The sequence below is a fragment of the Plodia interpunctella genome, chromosome 16 (assembly GCF_027563975.2).
Source record: "Plodia interpunctella isolate USDA-ARS_2022_Savannah chromosome 16, ilPloInte3.2, whole genome shotgun sequence".
NCBI classification, from domain to species: Eukaryota; Metazoa; Arthropoda; class Insecta; order Lepidoptera; family Pyralidae; genus Plodia; species Plodia interpunctella.
This window is the reverse complement of record NC_071309.1, coordinates 4,777,703-4,797,735: the sequence shown is the minus strand read 5'-3', so window position 1 is coordinate 4,797,735 and position 20,033 is coordinate 4,777,703. Positions and strand designations below refer to the sequence as shown.

The 20,033-nt window shown below is 34.3% G+C and overlaps 1 protein-coding gene across 3 annotated transcripts in view; it reads right to left on the bottom strand.

Moving 5' to 3' along the window:
• The window catches only part of VGlut (Vesicular glutamate transporter), an 81,764-nt gene that overhangs the window by 2,045 nt on the left and 59,686 nt on the right, over nucleotides 1–20,033 (bottom strand). For all 3 annotated transcript variants that reach the window (XM_053757091.2, XM_053757089.2, XM_053757090.1), the window contains 8 exons: nucleotides 7,683–7,795; nucleotides 7,153–7,292; nucleotides 5,961–6,215; nucleotides 3,930–4,123; nucleotides 3,289–3,451; nucleotides 2,913–3,020; nucleotides 2,368–2,553; nucleotides 1,812–2,000 (listed from right to left, as the gene is read on the bottom strand). In XM_053757091.2, the coding sequence (XP_053613066.1) occupies nucleotides 1,812–2,000; nucleotides 2,368–2,553; nucleotides 2,913–3,020; nucleotides 3,289–3,451; nucleotides 3,930–4,123; nucleotides 5,961–6,215; nucleotides 7,153–7,292; nucleotides 7,683–7,795 (1,348 nt within the window). The remainder of the gene's footprint in view (nucleotides 1–1,811; nucleotides 2,001–2,367; nucleotides 2,554–2,912; nucleotides 3,021–3,288; nucleotides 3,452–3,929; nucleotides 4,124–5,960; nucleotides 6,216–7,152; nucleotides 7,293–7,682; nucleotides 7,796–20,033) is intronic.

Below are 20,033 nucleotides of genomic sequence, written 5' to 3'. Positions count from 1 at the left end.
TGTTTGTAACGCAATAACTTTCGAACCGTTGGTCTGATTTTGATGAAATTTAAAAGGTATGCAGGATCTGTCAATAGGACTTTTAAGTTGGGTATCAAAATCGTTTTTGAAATATTTACAATTTTGTAAAAACTCATCAAAAATGTATTGTGTACGCGAGGTCTAAGTTCGTAGGGAACAACTAGTTAGGTTAAAGTTCATAAAATATGAAATAATAATAATAATAATTGATGACCTCGGTGGCGCAGTGGTAAAGTTCTTGCCACTGAACCGAGAGGTCCCGGGTTCGATCCCCGGTCGGGTCAAGATGGAAAATGATCTTTTTCTGATTGGCCCCGGGCCTTTCTTGGATCTCTTGGATGTTTATCTATATATATGTTATAAAATATAGTATCGTTGAGTTAGTATCCCATAACACAAGTCTCGAACTTACTTTGGGGCTAGCTCAATCTGTGTTATTTGTCCTAATATATTTATTTATTTATAATAGATAGGAACAGGTAATTATAACATTTATTTCTACGGCATATCAATTATCTCTAAATAATTATTGGTTTTGAAATAATTCTAATTCGGTTTCATGGCGGCATCGATATCACTGTGGATTGTGGACAGAAAATAAATTGAATCACATTGTGTACCACCACTCAGTTCCAGTTTGAAGTCTTAATATTCATATTCACCATAGCGAAGCAGTCGTGCGTTTCACAGCTCTCACTGGTGATAGAGTGCTCAGTTCCCTCCGAGTATTACAATAAAACTATATAGTTTACAGAAAAGCCACACACTGACAACTAGGGATGCCGACAACCGTGCAAAGTGAAAATGAAAAAGTAGGAAAGTGGATGGGCTCTACCGCTCAACGTCTGAAGTAGGAACCGGGAAAACGCTTATGAAAGAGAGAGTTTACAGAAAAGATATTGGCTATCTTTATGCGGTGATTTTTTTTTTCATTACGCAAATTTTAATCATTAGTCTATGGTACGTCGTACAGACACGAAACCGTAATTTACATTTCAGTGATTAAGGTTCACAAAATAAGTTCACAGAGGCTTTTCTTGGAGAACTCAGGTAGGTAGTGCATAGTGATTGTTCATCGTGCATGTTCATAACTCTATGGCAGGTAGCTAGTAACAGTCTATCAAGAAAGTGGAGAAAATAAAGGCGCTGTGGGCGCTGTCTTCTATATTTAGCTGGCAACACTTTGTCTTGATCATTCGTATTGCAATGGCAAAAATGTAGTTCGTTAAAAATCCGTTTTATTCATTTTCTTGACAGACTATAACTACAAACTTTATAAGTAACTGAAAGTAAAAAGAGCAATATCTATTCATTCGTTATTGGTGCGGTATGCGTTGCCGCATCACCGCACACCCACAAACTGTTCATTTGGTATTCAGCGCACGCGGCAGGCGAGAGATTTTCTTTTTTAAATTAGCCACGGACGAACATCCTTTTTGTTTAGTTACTCAATATCGTGGAGGGTGGCGATTGTTTAATAAAAGGCTTTGGTGTGAAGGTGCTGGGAGCCGCGCTCGAATCTGTTTTGAATCGGGAATTATTTCGGCTGTGCTGGTTTGGTTGGTTGATACCATGAAAATCAGAAATTAAAGAGATATCAAAAATATGTTATTTTGTAGTATCAAAAATGCGTACTTTATTTTAAAAAAAAATTACTTTCCCACTATCAAGATTGTGACACTAAACGATAATACGAAATTGTGTACAAATTTTATAACTGTTTAAAAATTGTTGGTGTAAAAATTACGAACTCACGTAAATCATTATTTATTATCTTGTACTTATATTACCTTGATATCCTGTGTGATGTAGTCTATGACGATGGGCACAAGAAAGCCAGCAATGGTGCCGATGCCGTTGGATAGGCCCATGAGAATAGAGGCGTATCGTGGTGCAATGTCCAGATGGTTCACATTGTAACCGGATATAGCGAAGCCACTGCAAGCTACCCCTAAGGTCAGCTCGATCGTTGCCGAGTACTACAGGATAGGAATAAAGAAAAAATATTTTAGATAAAATGTAGATGATGACCCCAAAATCGCTAACAAAATAAATAACTTGATACAAGAAATTTAGTTACATGTAAATGGAAGAGGAATTAGAACATTAGAACAATTTCTCGACTTAAAGCCTGATTTTGCATATCAATCTAAACTCATATACTGCCAATTCATCGACCGATCGATTACCACCTAGGTGAACCACTTTGGTGTTCCTCAAGTCAAGTTAAAGCCATTTCAGATTAATTTAAGCAATTCAAAAGAACTTACGCCAGATTTTAATTACAAACAGACTCAATAAGAAATAAACAGATACAATTCTATAAGAATAAGAAGAACTAAGCACCTTGTTGTTAGCGTAAGCGACGAGAACAAAGAAGAAGGCTTCCAGGCCGAAGCCGCCGCAGTTGAAGAGCTTCCTCACGTTTGTCGTCGTCATGATGTTGTTCTTGCGCAAATAGTCGGCCAGCCAACCGCCGATGGGTACCAGTGACGTCATGATCAGATGCGGTATTGCACCCACGAACCCAGACTGATACAAATGTTTATTAAATAAAAAACAAGTGAAATTTACACCAGTCAACTTTCACGTCGACTTACTTACGCGCCGCCGCGCGCTGCTGAAGTTTTCTGCTCAAGTTAAAGTTAATGTCAAAATTGACTGATGCAACCCACTTTATTACTTTGACGAATACATTATATAGATAAAGCATTTAAAAGATTGTTTTTTTTTCTTTTTGTTAATACATGGAATAAAGTGATCATTTCTAAACGATAATGGAATTGATTTGATAGTTACGTTATTTAGATTGATGAAATTATTACAGCTATATTTCTATCACAAAAATATCATCAGGCATCAGCAATATAATATTACAATAGAATTTTCACCTCAGTGATTTGCATGTTAAATCTTGTGTTGAAGTACGCTGATTGAAAAATGACGAGGAGACAGAAATTCCATGTTCTGCAGAAATTGGCTACAATGATGGCGTATACCTGAAACAATTAACACAATTTCAGTAGTTATTTGTGCTTTTATAATAAATATAAGCAAGCAATGACATTGCAGCACTTTGAAAGAAAGTAAGAAAATAAGTGTTGGCTAAACCCAAACTGCAACACAAAACTTTAAAGTAATAGTTACATAATCATCAATATATATAAAACTCTTCTGGAGATGACTGACAGTCAACGCATACCCAAAGATACTGGTCGTAGAAAGCGCGTGTCACGAGCGAAAACTAGTGATGTGATAAATTCTTACGGGTGGTGAAGTCGCAAACGCCTTCCACGGAGTCGCCCAGAAACCAGGCATGGCGGCTTGCGTGGCGGTGCCCAGGGACTGCTCGATGTACGTGAGCTCCTTGCCTGAGATGTGAGGGTGCTTGCTTGGACGCTCGAACACCAGCCACAACCATAACATGTACCTTGGGGACACAATATCAAATGAGATGCTGTAACTTTTTCATTTTGTATCTCACTCACACATCTCCGCATATTTATGACTACATTTGCATCTGTGATGCTGTGAAGCTACGAAAATATCATCAGTTCAGTTGAAAAAATACTTTTGTATTTTGAAGATTTAGCTCAGATTTTTACCTGATTGACTGACGTCAAGATTATCTAGAAATTCAATTGATGCCTTTCAGCTGCTAAGACTATGTGTCCCTTAAAAATGAGATGGACCTTCTTTCAGGCACACGCCACTTTAAAAAAAATAGGATACGACACTAGTACTAAATTCTGACAATATAAAAATAAAAAACAGGACAAATCAAAAAACTTTCGTATAATAAAGACGTCGTAGCTAAACCTGTATCCTTTAACAACTCATGCAATTAGGAGTTTTTAAAAACTGAATTAAAAACTGGAAGTTTTTAAAGTAACATTTGAAAGTCTCACCAAATAACACCGGAGACGCCGTAGAAATAGAAGGGCGCTTGCCAAGCGATGTAATCCGTGAGAAGACCAGACAGTGGCATGCCGATTACGATGCCAGCATAAGTCCCGCAGAACGCCATAGTGGCTAACCGTGATCTCTCCAGCGGGGGAGCCCACATTCGCCAGATGCCGTGGCAGGAGGGATACGTCACGCCCTATGTGAAATAATACAGTGTCTTACAAAATACCTATGTACGGGTAAAATAAAAAGAAATAAATAAAAAAGTTTGTTGGGTAATTAAATCTACAGTAAACACATGCGTTGTGGGAGACTCCTTTTAAGCAGGTTGTGCTTGTACTAGGAGGCTCCGCTCTTTCATAACAGGTAGATAATTGAATTAAAATTTCGTAATTGTAAAGTTTACCAAATAAACTTTACAATTACAAAATTTTAACAAACAAAAAAAAATTATGTACATACGAGTATTTTCCAAACTATCGTGATGCTATTGCATATGTAGTTATAATAGCTGCAGTTTGCAAAGTTCCAAACTTAATAATCGTAAATTTATATTTTAACTAGTTAATGAAAATGAAATTTTTGCCACAAGATTTCATTGTCGTCAGAAAGATCTTGAGGCGTTCAACGCGTGACAGACAGTAAACCGTTGGGGTTTTCCCTCGTCTCGAGACGATCCTGGATGTACCATCAGGTCATGCTGACATGCATTATCATAATAATGCATTGTCACGGAAACTGATGTGACATGGAAAATTTCAACTCTGTAGTACAAGCGGAAGTAGATGAAATTTAACTTGCTAGATTTTATTACCGACAGACAAACATTCGGGACAAGTGAAACTAAATAAAAGTATGTAAAAAGATCGCTTGCAAAACGAATTTAACTGAATAGGTTATGTACATCACGCATCATGTAATCCAGGATATACGAGGAGCAAATACATCGCCATGGTAACGGTCCCCAATAATCTCGAAGACGCTTTGTATTTCGAGTTCGATGACGACTGTACTTGAGCTTGAATCGGTAGCAGATATCTATATATTTTCTAATAACAATATATTGATTTTTTAAATAAATGTATTTCAAATTGTGCTCATTTTTTACAAGCATTTTTTACAATTTATCTTGCAATGTAACTTCCGTATTTTTCGAGTGGAATCTTGCAACTAAATTTTGAAGCAATCTTGAACCGATTGAGCTGACTTTTTGTACATACATTTAATTTGACAATGTATAGTTATGATAATCATGGCCTGATGATGCACCCAGGAACGGCTCCAGACATGAGAACTCCTCAATACCATGCAAATGATTTTTACAACAATAAAAGCTTATATCAAAAATGACATTTTTATAAAAAACCTTGTTTATAGACAGATATCAATTATAGATAACTCTCATTCAAAATTGAGCGCATTACGAATCAGCAGTGAAATGTGAAGTTAATTGTACAAATCTATTTATGCGACAATTGATGTGTCGAATTATATTCAAATGGAATACAAAGAGAGGGGCGTAAGATCCAAACGTGACGGGGCTTGCATCCGTCGCTGCCAGGGCCTCCCAACCGAGGATCGCTAATAAGCTTGATCATGCACGGGCACGTCGGGAATGCCGAATGTTGAAAATTTAAACGTGTGACATTACAGTTGTTACGAACAATCGGGTATCATTCTCGTGACATTGACATCATAAAGGGTGTGTATTCATTTTCTAATCTAAAAACCTACACGATATTTATAAATGGACTTAGATAACATGTTTAGATTTAATTATGCAAGAAGCTTGCATATTATGTATGAGCCTCCGTATTACAGAGAAATGGAACAAACAAACCAATTTTAATAGTTTACAATAATTATATTGTTTTTTTTTTAATATTTTTATTAAAAAGAGTTACATAATACAATAATAACAAAAAGTTGGACTTAAACTAAAAGTGTTAGTAATTATTTACTAAAGGTATCTAAGGTAATTACGCAACCCAAGTTAAACATGTTAAATTTAAACTCTAACAACAAGTATTTACCTCAACAAATCCTTGTGCTATTTTCAGCATAACTACAGCAGCTGGCCCAATAGACATAGCGCCAGGGATTGCCATATTTAAAACAGAGGATATGGCAATGGCAACCCCAAAGATTCTGTTGGCTGGATACATTGACGCCAGAAACCCACCAGGTACCTGAGTTATTAGGTACCCAAAGAAATATGATGAATCTATCGACGATTCTACTTCCACACTCCATTCAAAAGGTGTGTCTTCCTCTACTCCACCTGATGTCTAAAACAACATAAGACTCATTAATAACAATCTTATACTTTATTATTCTTTTCGAGGTAAATTGTAAGAATATAAAGATACTAGCGATGCGACTGTATACCCGCGCAAAAAATTTTTTTTTGTGCTTTCCTAAATTCTATATTTTTGGGCCCCCTTTTTAGTGCTATCCTACACTTACCTAGGAACCTATATAACTACCTACATTAATTTTAGATTTCTAATCCCAGTAGTTTTATGTTCTGAAATCTGAATGAGTTCTGAATGAAAGTTTTTTTGTAAAAAGAGTACCTGACTAAGTATATTAATCTCCGGGGAAATAATCTATACTTTGAGTACTTATAAACTACCATAAAACGGACCCTCTAGTGACCCATTTACTACTCAACTCAATCTTCATAATAAAAGAGATGACAGCAAAACTTCTTGCAGTCTTGAATGGACTTGGGATCGTTCATTAGATTTCCAAGAATCTTCTTTCAAGCGTCAGCTCATTCAATAAGAAGAACTTTTACGAATAAGTATATAACTTTGAAATTTACTTTACTCAAGTTAATATTACATAAAATTTGGATTGGATTACATAAAATTTATTAAAAAATATTCTCATTTAATAGTTTAAAGTTTGCGGGAGAAACCTTATCATTGTTTGGATGATATAAATTTATATTCTTCACTTCATTCCGTTATGTAAATTTATTTCATTCTCAAGGGAACAAACTTATAAATCTGCAACGTAGCAACAACAGCAATCGCCTAACTCTTCTTACATTGTGTTTCTCTATCTTGAGCTTGGCCATGCTCATGTTGCAGCGCATGCCGAACATGATGCTGAAGCCGAAGTAGGCCAGCACAGCACGCGTACAGCGTAGCACAGCACCGTCATCAATCATGGAAAATTGGACATTCCGCTCGCGTATTTGTCTATCAAACAACTTACATTGTGTTTCTCCATCATCTTGAGCTTGGCCATGCTCATGTTGCAGCGCATGCCGAACATGATGCTGAAGCCGAAGCAGGCCAGCAGTGCCACCGTGTATCGCGCGCTCATACATGGACATTCCGCACGCACGTATTTGTCTATCAAACAAACATCGTGATCAGAATATCGTAGTCATTAAATAGTAATAAACAAAGTTGTCATCCGCGTCTATCTGTTTCTAAGGTTTCTTCATTTACACAATGCATCAGATTTTGTTGTAGTTATCACTGTTATTTAGACAATTTATACTTAATAATATAATATAAATTAAAGGGAATAAATTGTTCTTGTAAGTCTATAACCTACTGCGAAACCGGCCCAGGTCGCTAGTTGTAAATAAAAAAATCGAAATGGAATCTGATCATTCCTAAGTTCTTTTGATATATTACACATACCTGCAGCACTATATTAGAAATCACTTCATACTCACAACTTAAAACGTTTATGCATAAGGTTTAAAAGAAATGGAACATGTTAGATTTCCTCACCTATAGGTCTAGGCGGTGGTCGATTCGGAGAAGGTGGTGTTTCCAGATCTTCGCCATCGTACATCTGATCGTATCCCTTTTGTTCCACGTGGAAGTTCTCATATTGTGAGTTTCTGGAACAATTTTTCCCTGTTAATATTGTTATACGACAAAGAGAACTAAGGAGCACAATAATAAAGTTAAAGTCATGTCAGATGCCTTCTGTCGAATAAAATCTGGTACCACTAGATGAGCAATAACACACTCGATATACAAGAAAGAACATTTTTGTAACACATATTTTATTGTTGTAAATTAATGTTATTTCTATTTGTACAATATAATTTCACATTGCAAAAATACGCTTCACAAAAACGAATAACAAAACCCTTTTCCTGGACTTCGACAGCACTAATACCTTTTAAAAAACTAAAAAATACTAGTGCTATGACGGCAGCTCGCTATTTTCCTTTAATTGGAACTTTATTGGCTGCACATCTCGCACAGGAAATACGATTAAAAAGCGAGTGAATATCAAACTCATACGATTACCACCTGCGCCAGGCAGCCCCTTTATAAACACTTCCCTTTCTATTACACATGTTTATTATATTTTATATGACTGCAAGATAAATGTTTGTATTCATTCAGAGTAGTTCTCTAGTCTTTCTTAACTCCTGAATATCGATACCTACCTTTGCCTAACTGTGTTAAGTCAATATAGATTTTATTTCAACATTATTCCGTTTAAGATGTTATAATACTAGTGTCACAAAATATGACAACGAATCTGTAATGTAAAAATCACTTACATATAATTAAGGTATATTTAACAAAGTCGTTATGCTTTGTTTATATATATACGTAGATATTTTAATTTGAAACTAAGAATTAACGAATGGATTCTGGATCACTGATAATATATTTCGCATCGAATTAGAGCATCCCTCTTGCCATCGCAGACATGTCGGGCAGGGATCGAGAACTAAACACATTATCTCAAGCTGATTGGCGCAGTCTACAGAATACTGACGATATAGAAATAACAAAAAATGGTACCTTCAACATGAAATAATAAACAAAACAAAGTTCTGTGATCATACATCCTTAAACGTATATTTCTAAACATAATTTACAGGATAGATTTGGAAGATTACATTATACGGTATTTGAAAAAAAAAATGTTTAATGTGTCGATGTCGATCTATTGGGTACTAAAAATATTCTTGACAGAAACAAGTTACTTCGGTGGCTTCATCAAAAGTATTATTTTAATCAGCCGCAACCTACCGAAACCGCGTCCACTTTAAGAAAAAAATCGTCTACAAAATATAAACAAAAAAAATTAAAGATTTAGGAACTATAGGAATATTTCACAAATGCACAGTATACATAAGTGATGTAACTTCTGTGCTATGTATATGTTGCAATGAGAGCGTCGCCCGTCCTTTCCACTTGGTTATGCCTTTTATGCAACGATTCATTACCACCGACGAAATGGGGGACGCGAACAGATAGCCACATTTATTACTTTTGTCAGCGGAAAAATGAATTTTCACACCGATGACTCCGCTTTGACGCCGGGGCCCTTCGGAATCATGCGTCACATTTATTATTAAAAAAGACTTTATTATATTACCTAAGTTGGATATTACATTACATCCAATTTATTAACCCTGTCAACATGAAGTATATATATGCTAAAACAAAATTTAACTAAATTTATCTACAAGTAAATGTCAATACCAATATCAAGTGAAAGAAATTATTATTGCAAATAGAATTAGTTTTTTGGTGGAGAAAATTCTTCTAAAGTAAGTATATTATACAATAAGTAATCTGTAACCCTACGTCGGATATAAAGGCTATATTGCTATTAATTTTGGGTAGTTTGATGTATTGCTGACGCAACAAAAAGTACTTTTGCTAATTGAGTTTATCAAAAAATATCATTACATTACAATTACAATATGTACTTATCACAGTAAAATTTTCGGATACCTATAAATATTTTAGAAGATCCGTTTTAAAAAAATTTTTTGTCCGCCTCTAATCTGAATGGTGGTTGTGAATTTTTGCGAAACATTTTATCGAGCATTGGACATGTGTCGGGATAGTTTGCAAACAACGGCGGTGACATGCAACGGTGAAGATAATTCAATTGCGATGCGTAATTGCGCCAGAGTGCTCACGGCTCTCGCTGACACTGATTGTACAAATTGTTAAGAGTATAGAAATAGTACTCTATGCAAAATCCACGTGTCTTTTTGTTTCAACTTGCTACGCCCCGAGCCTTTGTTCCTGTGGAAATTTCGGGATAAAAAGTACATATCCCTAGTTATATTCTACCCTTGTACCAAATTTCATCGAAATCCGTTTAGTTGGGCATGATTGAGATTCTGATTGCCTTAAAGCAAAATATGTACTTATGTGATGGGATGGTGAAGAAGAGAAAAAAATCCGTGCGAAGTAGAGACAAAATGCGGTCGCTAGCTGCTAGGCTCTGACCGGGAACGCGCCCACATGAGACATGACAAAGTAAAATAATGTATTTTAATAACAGTGTAGGCAGCCTTATTTACTCTATCGGTCGATGCAGACGTTGGCCGCCCTAATTTAGTCTATAGAGACGAGTAGTCGAGGCAACCTACTTGTTGATTGTTTGGTTTATGTCAAGCAAAGAAAATTACAGATTCAGCAAAACATTATTTGTTATTAATTCCGATCCTGATTCCTCTTCAACAGCTTTTATCCAAAAAATATAATGTAATATTTCAATCATTGAAGCCAATAAAATATTTGGTTAAAATACCAAAGATTAATATGACGATTGTAAAGTCAGATAACAAAATGACTAAAACCTGTTTTGTATAGCTCCCCTCGCAGTTTCATTGTCGTACTAATGCACCCTACGCGCTGTCTATAATTATGTGACGTCATTCAAATATCGTAATTACTGTTTGGGCCCTGTGTTCATGCCTCGATAATGGATACAGTTATTTTGTCGTTTAACTCCGTAACTAAATTGCTAGCTTCGATGTTTTATCTTTCGACGTCCATTATAACTTTTTAGCCGATAAATGGGTTTTGTCAACTTTAGATTTTTATACGAACCATAACATTTTCAGAAGTTTCAGAGGTGTCCTGTAAGTAATGGTTTGTGCTACCTATTTGTGTAAGTTTAAAGTTTAGTTAGTAATAATATATAATTTTCATACCTTATTTTTATTGATTTATATTAATTTAATTTGTAATATTATTGATAGGTATATTATGAATAAATTTTACAATTTTATTTTTACTAGGACTACAAAAATGTACATATAATTCGTTTTAGGATATGATTGGAAATTTATAAAACGTATGTTAGGAGAAAGTTTTTTGTGTGCGTTTTCACGTAGGTGAAACACATATAAGAAAAAATCTAACTAAAACCAAAAACGTTACTACAATTATTTAGGTATAGAAGCGCAAGGCAGCCAATATTATAAGATAATGTAAGCTCGGCTTCTAGTTTGGTAACTTCGCTTTTACGGGATATTGCACGTCAAAGTTTCTACTTTGAGCTGATTTAACCGAAATTTAACATAGTACGTATAGTCGACCGTATTTCAAGTTACCCTACATCTTCATTTATTTATTTTAACTGTACACACAAAAATACATTTTATAATGTGGTTCTGTGTGTATTGTGTTGACACAAATACAGAAACAATTACGACACAAATACAGAAACAATTACAACACACAAAGAAACACATCATCAAATATATTTATGGGTGCAATACTAAGTTTTATGTTATAGTCTGTCTCTCAAATTAACCTTTTTTCCGCATTTGCACTGCCTCCATTGAGCATCGGCCCAGGGTTCGCTAAATTTTAAATTATAAACGTCAATTCAAAGTTACAAACTACGAGCAGTATCGTATCATGTATCGCGAAAAATATATTGTTAATATTAATTTTCAATTTTATGATTTTCTTATCCAAGTAGAAGACAGAGCTCCTGGTTGAGACGTGAAGAGTGGGGTGTTAGATCACAATATGCACTTCAACTTCCCCACTATGAATATCTCATCCAGAGAGGAACGCTATGCTTTCTTAATTAATTAATTAACAACATGCCACCAACTAACATCGTTAAGCTGTTGGTAGATTACTTAGAGGTATTCTTTATTATTGGTATTAAGTAATTACAGTTAAAGAAATTTTATTTCAATAGAACTAGCAAATTGCCTTTAAGCGACTTGAATAAAATCTGACACCAGTGTTAGAAATTAACCCTCTCAAATAGAAACTAATTGGTTATTATTTTGATATTTAGTGTGCCTAAAGGTATCTGACATGACTTTGATGACTACCACCCATAGATCGATAAATAAGAAAAAACCTAACAGTACTTTATTTGTATGTTTAAAAAATATAATATAGACATATAAATGCAAGCTTAGTGCTTGCATCAAATGCAAGCTTAGTACATACGCCGTACAGCCGACTTATTGATTATTTTTCATAATAAATGTTATTGTAATCAGATTTAACCTGCATACCGTCTAATAGGTATATAGAATTGAAAAGAGTTTTTATAATAAAAAAATAAGATAAGTCAATAATTCAAGCGTTTTAATTCCGTCCCTGTACACCGGGTCGCGTTTACGACCACCCAGCAAAACCACCCTCTCTAATTGATTTACAATTGTCGGATAAATTTGTTTCCCGACTCCCTACTGATCGGCATCACGGATCGGGAATGCAACGTTATTCACACAAAACTTAATGGCGTCATTTATACGAATTTGCACATTATTTAGTTCGCCTCCTTGATCCCTTGTATCCTCTACACAACGCTGTATGTCGTGTGTTTCTTCGCCTTGATACAAAGTTTACACAAAAATATATTTAAAATTAAACAATACGTCAAACATACAGTAGAGGAATCATATTATGTTCACTATACCCTAGCTGATAAAAAAAATATTTTTATGGAAAATAATATAAATTTTGATTGAAATCTCGATATAATTTGACCAAATAAATTGAAAATGCCGACATCCAATCATGGATAAGATTTAAACTTCGTCAATATCGGTTTTAGGACAGCTACAGATGCCCTAGACAGTCAGATACACAGACACGTCAAACTTATAACTACTCTCTGGTTGGGGTTTAAATTTAATAATAAGCTATTGTCTATCTTCAAAGCAGTTGGCAACCCAAATGTCAAGTTGAAAGTAGGCGCGGTGCGGCTTTTTGAATAAAACATGTAATAAATAAAAGTACGTGACGTAACGACCTATTACGTATATGTTGATGGAACGCTCAGTGTATTGTCTTTAGGACGCAATGGATTGTGTTATTTAGAGCAAAGCTTGACTATGCATTGTTAGATTGTCCTACGAGACCTACATACATAAAAACGGCACTAATAGCACTTGCCCTATAAAACTGGACTAGAAAAGAGTTAATATCTCGGTCACAGATATTTTACAAAAGAAATTTAGTTTGGTTTGAACCAACTATGATTATTTTCTTTATTTTCTTTCACTCATCTCGTACGCCTAACTAATTCATTGATAATATATATTACGAACATTAAAATGTATACGATGTTTTGTAACTTTTGTGATTGCATTTAATCTCTACTAACGGTTTAAAATATTGAAGGTTTAAAATAAATCGGACATTTTATTTCAGCTAGTGCACTATAAATGATAGCAAATAACATAATATTGATTTGTATTAATGCAGAAATCCTTAGAGAAAAGCATAAATAAATCAGAAGAACGGTCGCATTTCGACACTCGCGGACATAATAGAGTTATGACAAAAATGGCGAACAAGCCAAGAAATATTACTTGGTGAACCCGAGACGCTTGTTAGCGCCCCGATTATTTATGGCGGGATTTATTTTATAGCCACCCAGGACATCGAGAAATTCAATGACGAATAAACTGTATAAACACGGGCCTGTCGCTGCTATTGGTTTTATTGAGTTCCAGTTTTCCTTTTTCTTGTGAGGCTTTTCCACATCTATTTTAATTGTTATATTCGTTACATGTGACTGTGTGTTTTTTGTGAAATTGTTGACATCGAACGATACTTTCTCATTTGTACAGATTACGAATAATTTTTGTTTCGGATTTTTCAACAAATTCCCATAAACGGAAATCGTAAAAAAAAACTATGGGAAACACACCAACAAAACAGACGGCCATGAACGTGCTTTTCATGAATATCGAATATTAAATACAGATCCAGAAGGAAAATATAAAAATGTTAGGTAAACACAGAGCGGCAGTATTTGCGCTGATATTTTGTGCGCAAGATCTCACTTTGTGGGCCTAATCTGCTGACAGGCGTCGAACTCACGTCCGCGCTCTACGACTTGTTGTTTCTTTGGTTTGCTTGTACTTATTGTTTTATGATATTCATTTTTAGGGTTCCGTACTCATAAAGGAAAACGGGACTCTATTACTAAGATGCTGTCCATCCGTCCGTCTATCACCATCTGGTGATAGACGGACTGGGTGTATCTTAGGAACCGTGTTAGTTAGACAGTTCAAATATTCATAGATGATGTATGATGATGTATTTCTGTCAATCCTATAAAAACAAAATACCTACCTACGAATACATAGAATAAAATAAATTAAAATTACGAATCATTCATTATTAACTATTAATTGATTAGTAATTAAATATTTAAGGAAGCTTGGTTTATCTTTATAAAGGTATTCATTTACAACTTGCAGTTTATAATTAACAACACGATTATATTAAAATCCTCATCAAGAAAGCAGAATAAAAGAATGACCGTCTAAAAATTTTGTAACAACTCTTTATGAATACCTGTAATAAATAATTGGTAATAAAGAGCTACTTTATTACAGGGGAAATCTAAACAAATCCTCAAATTGCGGCTAGAGCTATTTCGATTTATTTGCACGCGGTAAATAGTAAATATCAATTACGCGAAAGCCGGTTTACCGAATTCAATTCCCCTTTTTAAGCGTGCGGTGGTTGTGCGATTTCTGGGCTTTAGTCAAGTACTAAAGCATGTATAAGCATGTATATATTTCCAGTGGGTAAAATTTACTAAATATTTACATAAATATTGATATTTATTGTATCCAACGTCATTGTATCAATAAATTCATCTGAATCGTAGTTAAAGGAATTGAAAATCAGATTTGAAAACCAGCAGTTTAGTAAAATGAGAGAAGAAAGACCGAAGTAGGTAACAGGTAATTGGACACAATTCCCGTGGGTGATTTTATTTCAAATCTAATAGAAATGGAGACGGAACACAATCGTTGTCGACAATTTTAATATTCGTGTCGCCACCCAGAACATTGGCATACACTAAATATATTTCAGAAATAACACTTCGAAGTTTTTCTTATAAATTTTTCACATGGAGGTGTACAAAAAAATTTAGTTCATTGCTGTTATTTTGTAAGATAATTTAACATTTACAAGTTTTTTGATTGTTATATTTATACAAACAATTTAACTGTTGTGAACATTTACTTCCATTACAGTTCCCACGCGACCCGATGGGATTGCGATCCTATTGTTGTTCAATTGTTTTTATTATCTCCAGGATTACTTTAAAATTCCTAATAAGTACTATAAAAAGTAATAGTGTAAATGTCGCACGTTTTCCCAAGTTGTTGCACAACCCAGAAGTTGACCCTGGGCATACATTTAAACAAGTAATCGAGAAACATAAGTGAGATGAAATACAAATTAATATATATTTATTTCAAATGTTCAAAATATATACTTATTTGGGTTACTTATTTTAGATTTTTTTCTGCTCTCCTATATGAGCAAAAATTGTTGTATATTTTTGGATATTTAAAATCACACAAGATCCTTTTTGCTAAATTTTATATTTAAATTGCCTCTTTAGTTTTTTTTAGTCACACTTCTGTAATACTATAATGTGGCAGTATCGTATCGATCAGAGCAATCTTTTAGGGCGGAGGTCGCGGTGTTATCACTGAGGAATTCTAAACGTTGAAGGTTGGCATCCTCATTAAGAAAATTGATGAATTTTCTTAATTTTGCTAATACTGTAGGTAACCAATACATTTTTTATCTCCCACATAAATTAACCGATCAGCTGATCGGACTATAGGTACGGTTGGGTACTAAGTATATTAATATAATATAAGTAAGTCGATATTTTATTGCGAAATGTTGACTGGCTTTGAAAAAGACAACCTGTGTACACATATCCTAATCCCAACCACTATATCGACGAATAAAAAACTAATACAAGTAAATTGAATCGTAAAAAGAAATTGGCCTAGCTATCGACAAGATAATACAGCCCCAAGGGACTTCCTCGAAGGGATGTGGTGCCTATGTTGTAAGATGGAGTCATTGTTACTGGTTCAGATTTTGTCACAAGTTACGGTTCTTTATTTACTATGGATCTAAAAATAAATACATTATTAATATCCCATATCGATAATCGTATGTTGTGGGAAAATAAAATTGGGTGACTTTTATTTTTTTGTGTGTATCGACTTAGGAAAGTACTAATGCCCCTGAATTACTTGCGATAAAAAATCGTTACCTTATGAACGCATAAATTGATACTCTTCGTTCTACGATAACATTTTTGAACGTACGTATAAAGTCGCCCGTGTGAATGTGACCTGAGAACCGTTGATATTTTTATTTAAGAATCTGTTTCTGAAATATTTCTGTTTATGTGATTGTTGTAGTACTAACAACGCAATACATGTGTAACTAAATTAATAATATGTTACCTAACCATTGCTACGCATGCCTTACATACAAAATTGCCTAATGTCTGTAATATGCAAATTTACAAGATAAATGGTTATCAATATTTTAATATAATTTAATTGTGACTTATTGGTTTTATCACTCAAATATAGCCCAAAAGAAGCTGACATATTATTTTATGACAAAACTTATGATTATTAACACGTGTTTAAAAAAAAGTTATATATGCTCCAAACCTATGATTATATGCCTTGATTTCTTTTTCAAAATGACATAGGTTGCCATAATATTTAGAATTTTATTAGGCCAGAAAATTTAGGCCAGAAAATTTGAATGAAAATCACTTCAACTTTACCCCAACCGCCCTTTCTGTATTGTATGATAATAAAAATCACATCTTGGTTAATTGTGCATTATTAAGTTCAATATCATAATAGTGTAATATGAAACAAAACATATTTGTTAGTATACACATTTTTTTTTCTGAAGAAGCACGTTTTAGATTATATACAAATTTAAAATGACGATGTTTGTCACGAATATTTATTGTACAACAAACAATGATGGAGCACATTGCTAGAACCATAAAATAGTTACTTACAACCAACGCCAAAACATTTTGTTGAGGATCTCCTAGTAGAATCAACAGGTGATAAGATTTCACACCCACTGTTATTTCTTCAAGCGACTATCTACCCTACTCCAGACACACACAGTTCTTATTTCATTTACGACTGGGCGAAAACTATACTGAACAACAAAACAACCACCTGTAGATTTGATTAGGTACTTTTTTTGACATTTGCCTATAGGATCACCACACGTATATTTTATTAGAAATACAATATTTTTCACACAATTTACATTGAAAAGTTACTGGTTGAAATTATACATTTTAAGAAATGTTAAATAAACTTGTGATTAGAAAAGAAATGTACGTTTTTTATCGCACATTTCACAGTAGTAGAAGAGACGGTGGTGACGTCACGGCGGGCGCTATGAAACTAGAGAGAAATGCGTGCTGCGGCTCTGTCCTTAGCAAGTGAGATATTCTGCAACAACACGTCACTTCGTTTTTACTTTTTTTAAATGTAAATATAGAAGATGTTTTTTAATGTTGTAAAGATTAATTGATTGAAGCATTTTTAGATTCGTGAAAGTAGAACAAAATTAAAAATACTTTTCAAACTTAATTAATTTACCAGTAAATTTGCAATGAATTAGCATTCTAATTCATTCTTTACCATTCTATATGAAAATATTCCTATAAAAAGTCGTTTGCCAAGTGGATCAGTTTCTACATATGATATTTGTATTAGGTCTTACATATTACTCTATTCTTTTTAGCATTATTTCTATGATTTATATAATTATTTACTAAAATAACATAAAAATACACTATATTTGTACAACAATGGTGAATAATCAAAGATAAATATGAATTTCTTTCATATTTTCAATAGTTATCTCACAGGTTTATCTCAGTTGCGTCGGGAGATAGCTGAATCACGCTGCCAATTGATCCTATATCCTAGAGACAAGAGTATAGAGAAAAGTCCTGTGCGGTAGAGCGAAACAACAACAGCCAAAGAGAGAGAAAACAAAAAGGAATTCATTCAAGATCAGCAATCTTATTCTGCAACGAATTCCGTAACGATTTAATAATCAACCTTTTCTGTCTTCTTCTCTCTTTCGTAGGGGACGAATTGAGGGAAAGAGAGTGAGTATTATCGAGTATTTGGCACTTTCCCCAGCGTTGCAGAATGACGTTAAAAGTCCCGCTCCAGATTCGCAGACAATGCCCTAATTTATATCCAACTCACTTACTGAAGTAGAAGACGGGTTCGGGTAGTATGAGCAGTATACTCCGCGCTGAATATATTAACTTTTGACGGCCTTTTTGCCTTATTTTTATTTAAAGTATTTGAATATTATGCTTTTATTTATACAGCAAACCATTAAAAATATCGTAAATATGTTATTTTATTGAGAATTTTTGTTTTATTTTATTTTGTATTGATTTATTTAACTTTTAACCTACCTATATTGGTCCATGTTTAGTTAAACATGGGTTAAATAGAAATATGGCAATCGCACAACCAAAGTCACTAGGTACATTGCTTTCCAAACTGTTAACTGTTGACACAATACCTAAAGCGCTGTTCTCATTGAGACGAAACGACGCGATGCGATGCAAAAATATCAAATTATGTATAGGTATAGTACGTACACACCTATGTCCTATATAGCATCGCATCGTGTTGCAAACTTTGCCTAAATGAGGACGTGGGCTTACGTGCTGTCAATCAAATTTAATGGAAATTCGCCGTTATCCCCACCAAATAGAGGTCCATTTTTAATATACTTTCGATGAACAATATCGCATATTAATGTAATACTTGTAATAAAATAATTATTATAATTTTCCCAATAAGCATTCTGCCATATTGTTAATTAAACAAAATTATAAATTAAAAATATACACATATTTAATTAACTGATGTGTGTTTACAACATTTTGACAATAGACCTCGCGATACTACCGAAACTTTGGATTCCTACTATAGGGAAAATGGAATAAAAACCCATAGCACAAAGCCAATTACATTAAAACATTCGGCGCGGGACAAAGGGCGGAGAACAATAGAGCCTGGAAGGAACCCGCGATATGTCTTTCAATGCTTTTAACTTTCCACTGATGGCGGCGAGGGAAAAATGGTGACGTCGCGCGACAAATGCCCGTGAAATAGGGATGGGGTCGCATGTCGATATAATCCTAACTAATAATATATTATAAATGCGAAAGGAAGATTTTCCTGTGTTTGTAGAAACAAACACAGGAAAATCTTCCTTTAAGAGGTAAGAATACCTCTTCATGCTCTATCTGCTCATGTTTGAAGTATGGAGAAGGACATAATCTTTTATTCCGGAAAAATAACTGTTCCCGCGGGAAGTTACCGCGGGCGATGCCAAAGCTCTTCATAGTCGTGTTCCTCATTGGCTAAGGGTCGAGGTTATTACGTGGAATGAAACATACACAACAACTTTCTTGGCATTATTAATGGAGTAGTTTGCCATTGCCTTCTCCATTTCACACACAAGTTAATAAGAATCAACCAGTGTGCAGGTTTCCTCACGGTGTTTTTCCTTCATCGGAAGTAAGTGGTGGACGGTGAAAACTACTATACATGAGTCAGATTGGTATACAAACTCATGTTGCACGAGTAGGATTCGAACCTGGGACCTTTCGATCCACACGTCTTAACCATTACACCACCACCGCTTCCAAAGCCAAAGCCAAAGCTAGGTAATAATAATCTGTGTTACTGGATAATAATAAAATGGACATGTATTAAAATAACCAAACACATACATAACTTGTTATCAATTATAAAGTTTTTGGCAGAAAATAAACGAGGGTTTATTGTTTTTAAAAATCTCATAATATTTGATTTACGTGTATGTTTAGCCGATTATTAGTTATTTTTTTGTTGCTTGGGCTGTATAACATTAAAAAATTATATGAGTCAGTCCTTGCAGTACTCGCCTTTTCGCAGCAGGAGCTAACATAATGTTTAAATAAATATACATATTATGATACTAAAATTT